We start from the raw sequence: 5,167 nt of genomic DNA, 5'->3' as shown, positions 1-5,167 counted from the left end.
TGAGCCACAAGCACCCGGCTTAAAGATCACAGTTCAAAGCCAGCCCGGGCAGGAAAGTCTGTGAGACTCATCTCCAATAAACCACCAGAAATGGCGCTGTAGCTCAAGTGATGGTAGAGCACTAGCCTTGAGCTGAAGAGCCCAGGGACAGCACCCAAGCCCAGAGTTCAAGCCCCACCACCAACAAAAAAGTAAATTAGTGAGTTAAACACCAGGTTACTGGAATTTAGTATGTAGTGGTAAAACAATCAGTATCCGCCAGGGTGACTCTCCAGACCAGGGGTGACACACAAGGCACAGTGACTTTAATAACCGGAATACTTATGACCTCCGGAGAGCAAGACAATCCATCCAGGCTCAGAAAGTGAAAGATGGGCAAAAGAAGTTTACTTACACTATGTATACCAGAAAAGGGTCTTGAGACTGTAAGGTCCATTCCTGGATGGCCAGCAGACTCCACCCTCCTCTCAGCAAAGTCTCCACCCAGTACCTGCGTTACCTAGGCAACTGGGACACCTGGAAGAGGTCACATCTGCATCCGCTGAGGTCACATCTGAATTTGATGTGGCCACACCTTTCTCTGTCCATACCCTAGATAAGGGCTAGCCCAGACACAGACTTTCTCTCTCTGGTCTTTTCTAGCTCTCACTGCTCTATTCTAGCTCTCTCTGCTCTCTCACTGCTCTATTTTAGCTCTCTCTGCTCTCTCTCTGTTCTTTCCTAGCTCTCTCTGCTCTCAGCTCTCTCTCTACTCTCTTGCTGCTCTTTTCTAGCTCTCTGCTTTCTCTCTGCTTTAGCTCTTTTCTCTTTCCTCTTTCCTCTCTTGCTGTTCTTTTCTAGCTCTCTCTATCTCTCTTGCTGCTCTTTTCAAGCTCTCTCTGCTTTCTCTCTGCTCTAGCTCTTTCCTCTCTCTTTCCTCTCTCTCATTCCCAGGCCTTTCCCAGCCACCTGGAGTGCCCACCTTGCCTGATCCCAGCAGGTCTACTGAATAAACCTACCCCTTACCTGAATACCACGTGAGTGCTGCTGTTCTTACTCTGCTATCTCTTTTTAAAAACCTAACAGAGACTACCTCATCCTGGGAAAGACACCCAGAACCAAGAGCAGCCTCAACCACCAAACCTCCAAGCCTCCAATAGGCAGCCTGACCCCCTGACCTTTATTAGTTGGTCTGCAAACCTCAGCCCTCCAGAGCTCCAAAGGGGAAAGCTTTTCCCTTTCTTCCCTTCCTCCGCCTCTGCAGGCCTCTCCACTCTCCACAGGCCTCTCTAGAGGAAGGCGCCGAATGACCTCCGAAGGAGGCCCCAAATGGCCCTCAGAGGAGGTCCCAAATGGTCCCTCGAGGCCCCAAATGGCTTCCTCGAGAAGCGCCAAATGGTCTCTCCAGGCTTGCCAGGTCCTCCACAGGCCTGCCCTGCTCCAGAAGGCTTTCCCCTCCTTCCGCCTCTCCCTCCACTCCTACTACTCCTTCCTCCACAGTTTTTTTTTTCTAACGGTTTTCCAAATGCCATTCATGCTCCTCCCCCAAGCCTCTCAGTGTCCAATCACTTCCTGACAGATCACAGGTGGGGCTCGACGCCCCACCCCTGCAGTAGTATGCCCCGCCTTTCAGTGGCATGGCAGGCCCCTCCGGGCAGTGAAGTCAGCTTCTCAAGGCCCTGCTGGGTCCAGTGGCCTGGTCTGTGGAGCTGTGAGGCTCGCCTCTCGATGCCCCACCTCCTCCAGCAGGCCGGGCCACAGGCCATGCCATTGAGCCCCGCTGATTATCGGGGCCCCACAGGTTATTACATTAATCAAGCCTGACCTCCACAGAATCCGAGAAATGGGTGAGAGGGAAACCAAGTATAACCGCCTGCTAACGGCGTAATTCGTTTCTGTACCCCCAGCGCCAAATTCCTGCTACCTGCCCATAATTCTCGCTTGCTTGCCACCTGCGTGTGGCTTGTGTCCTTAAGTACCCAGCAGATCCGTATATCGGGGCTGCATTCTTAAGCTCTGCCAGCTGAATGCAGACACTGCGCGGTAATAAAGACTCCTAGCCTAATTGACCGAGTGTTAGGGTGTCTTGTTGGGAAACTGGGGTACTACAGTAGGTATATATATATATATGTGTGTACATATGGATTCTAACCACTTCTCCTACCCCCAATATTTTCCACTATCTCGTACAGCCCTTTTTAACTAATGTAATCCGCGTCCATGGAGCTGCTGCTGCTGGAAATTGCATGTAAATTGAATCATAAATGCAATACTGTGGCTACCTCATGGAGAAAAGTAAAATCTCTGAACCTTTCACTTAGGCCACGAATTCCCAGAGTGTCACAACTGCCAAATTCCAGACCCTGCAGGCCGACTGAGTGCAGAAAGTCATTAAAGACCTCCCGCTCTAGACTACATTACCCAGAAATCCTGGCGGCTCTATTTAACTTCCGGCGCGAACAGGGCCTCCTTGTCCCGCCTCTCATGGAACAGCCATCCATAGTGACCGTGGAGGACGCTTATCTCCAGAATATCGGCCCCAGCCTACTGTGAGACAATCACTCCAAACTGGACTCTGGGTCCCGAAGGTTTGGGACCGTAGTCCCAAGTGCGGGGCACAGTTGTTGGCCTGCTTAGGGTCGTAAGTGGATGAATGCCATTTTCCCCGTGTAGCCTGGCCACGACTACAATTCCCAGAAGCCTTTGCAAGAAGAGCGCCTTCCCCGCTCCCCCACCCTTCAGCCCGCCTCCTTGCTTGTTCAGGGGCCTTGGGGGAAGACAAGTACGTGTGGTAAGCGGCCTAATCCTTTAGTGCTCTGGGGTAGGAGGTGTGGAATGATGGCTGGGTGGGAATCGAATTAGCTGGGAGCGGTCGCGAGTTGTGGGCATGTGTGTGTGTATAACTATGTGGCTGCCAGTGTGATTGTTAGGGTCCCCTAGCGGGTGTGCCACTGTGCATATTTGTGCCTATGACAACACACGTGAGCTGTGACTGCCCATTCTTGTTGTAGGTTTGTGGTTGTAACAAGGTGGATCTGTGTGCGTAGGGATGTTTTGTGGCCCTCTGACTGGGCTGTGATTCTGTGTGGTCCTATAACTCTGTGGTGACTGTGTTTGGGAGTGGGAGATAGGAAATCACTGATTTTTGTATATTCCAGTCTATTCTTACAAGTGCCTGTGTGTGTGTGTGTGATTGTGTCGGGGGTTACTAGCAGTAGGTATACTGGGTGCATGTGACTGTGAAGGATGTGTGATTGTGTAACTTCACGTAGCACTTTGTGTGGAGATGGAGGATGCATGTAACTGCCAAAGTGACAGTGTAGATGTCTTGGTAATGGTGGATTATTTGAATGTGCATTTTTGTGTAAGCCTCAATTGGGGAACTATAAACTGCATGGCTTATATTAAATGTCACATTGTGTCCATGTTGTATCATTGTGGGGTGTGTGTGTGTGTGTGTTGGTGGTCATGGGGCCTGAACTCTGGGCCTGGGCGCTGTTCCTTAGCTCTTCAGCTCAAGGCTAGTGCTCTACCACTTGAGCCACAGTGCCACTTCAGGCTCTTTCTGCTTATGTGGTGCTGAGGAATCAAACCAGGGCTTTATGCATGCCAGGCAAGCACTCTTATCACTGAGCCACCTTCCCCGCCCTCATTTGTTGTGCCATGTCTGAGGGTGTCTATAAATGTATAGATGAGTAGGTAGGACTTTTTCTGTTTCCCCTCCCTCCCAATCCTCTGTGGACTAATAATATATCATTGAAGTTCACTGTGCTGTTTTCATATGTAGTCAGTTTATGTCAAAATTATTCACCTGCTATCTTTCTTTTTCCCTTTCCTTTCCCCATTCTCCTCCTATGTGGTCTTTTATAGAGATTTATATCCTATGTTTATCCACATATGTATATATAATTATGTACACAGGTGTGTATATACATATGTGTATATATAGTGTGTGTGAGAAGGTGGCTCAATGGTAGAGTACTTGCCTTGAATGTATGAGGTCCTGGGTTTGATTACTTAGCACCACATAAGCTGAAAAAGCTGGAAGTGGCACTGTAGCTCAAGTGGTTTACTGCTAGTCTTAAGCTGAAGAGCTGAGGGACAGCACTCAGGTGCAGAGTTCAAGCTCCATGATGGAGCAAAAAAAAATTCATCCAGGTGCTGTGGCTCATTCTGAGATCTGAGAATCACAAAAGCAAGCCTGGGCAAAAAAAGTCCATGACTCTTATTTCCAATTAACCAGTAAAAAGCTCAAAGTATAGGTATTGCTCAAATGGTAGAGTGTCAGCTTTGAGTGAAAAAACCAAGTGAAAGGACCCCAATACTAGTCCTTACCCACAAAAATACTTACATGTAACAAATGAAAACATTAAAGTTGTAAAGGAAAGATAACATGAACAGGAAAGGGTTTAAAACCAAAAAGATTTTTTTTTTTTGGGTCCGGTCATGGGACCTGAACTCTGGGCCTGGGCGCTGTTCCTCAGCTCTTCAGCTCAAGGCAAATGCTCTACCACTTGAGCTACAGCGCCACTTCCGGTTTTCTGGTGGTTTATTGGAGATAGGAGTCTCACGGTCTCTCTTCCCCGGGCTGGCTTTGAACCGCGATCCTCAGATCTCAGCCTCCTGAGTAGCTAGGATTACAGGTGTGAGCCACCAGCGCCCGGCCCTCCCTGAGAAATTTTTGTATCCCAAATATCTGGGTTTGTTTTTCTCCCTAATAACTATCACTTTATAACATACCATATATTTTACTCATTTGTTACTCTTGTTGATTGTCTGCCTCCCGACAGGATATAATTTTTAGAAGAGCAGAGATTTTTTATCCACACAGAGTGCTACTGAATCCTCAGTGCCTCTACAGGTCAATAAATGTTTGTTGAATTAATAAAGAAATAAATTGTTTTAAATGTAAAAAAAAATTTCATAGGGGTTAGGAATATGGCTTAGTGGTAGAATGCTTGCCTTGTATGCATGAAGCCGTGGGTTCAATTCCTTAGTGCCACATGAACAGAAAAAGCTGTGGCTTAAGTGGTAGAGTGCAAGCCTTGAGCAAAAGAAACTCAGGGACAGTGTCTGGGCCCTGAGTTCAAGCCCCAGGACTGGCAAAAAAAAAAAATCCTCCAAGAGTAACTTCATTTTTTTTCAACCTGTGTTAAGTTGGCAGATGAAACATTTTTTTTTTTTTTTG

General features: G+C 47.9%; 1 protein-coding gene across 1 annotated transcript in view; it reads left to right on the top strand.

Annotated features, from left to right (window-relative positions):
• LOC105993075 (zinc finger protein 790-like) overlaps positions 1-5,167 on the top strand; it is a 65,584-nt gene that overhangs the window by 51,496 nt on the left and 8,921 nt on the right. Inside the window, 1 exon segment of the mRNA XM_013026213.1 lies at positions 1,566-1,570. Coding sequence (XP_012881667.1) covers positions 1,566-1,570 — 5 coding nt within the window.

This window comes from Dipodomys ordii, unplaced genomic scaffold (genome assembly GCF_000151885.1).
Source record: "Dipodomys ordii isolate 6190 unplaced genomic scaffold, Dord_2.0 Scaffold92, whole genome shotgun sequence".
Classification (NCBI taxonomy): Eukaryota; Metazoa; Chordata; class Mammalia; order Rodentia; family Heteromyidae; genus Dipodomys; species Dipodomys ordii.
The sequence above is the reverse complement of the archived record's forward strand: the minus strand, read 5'-3'. Positions and strand labels throughout refer to the sequence as shown.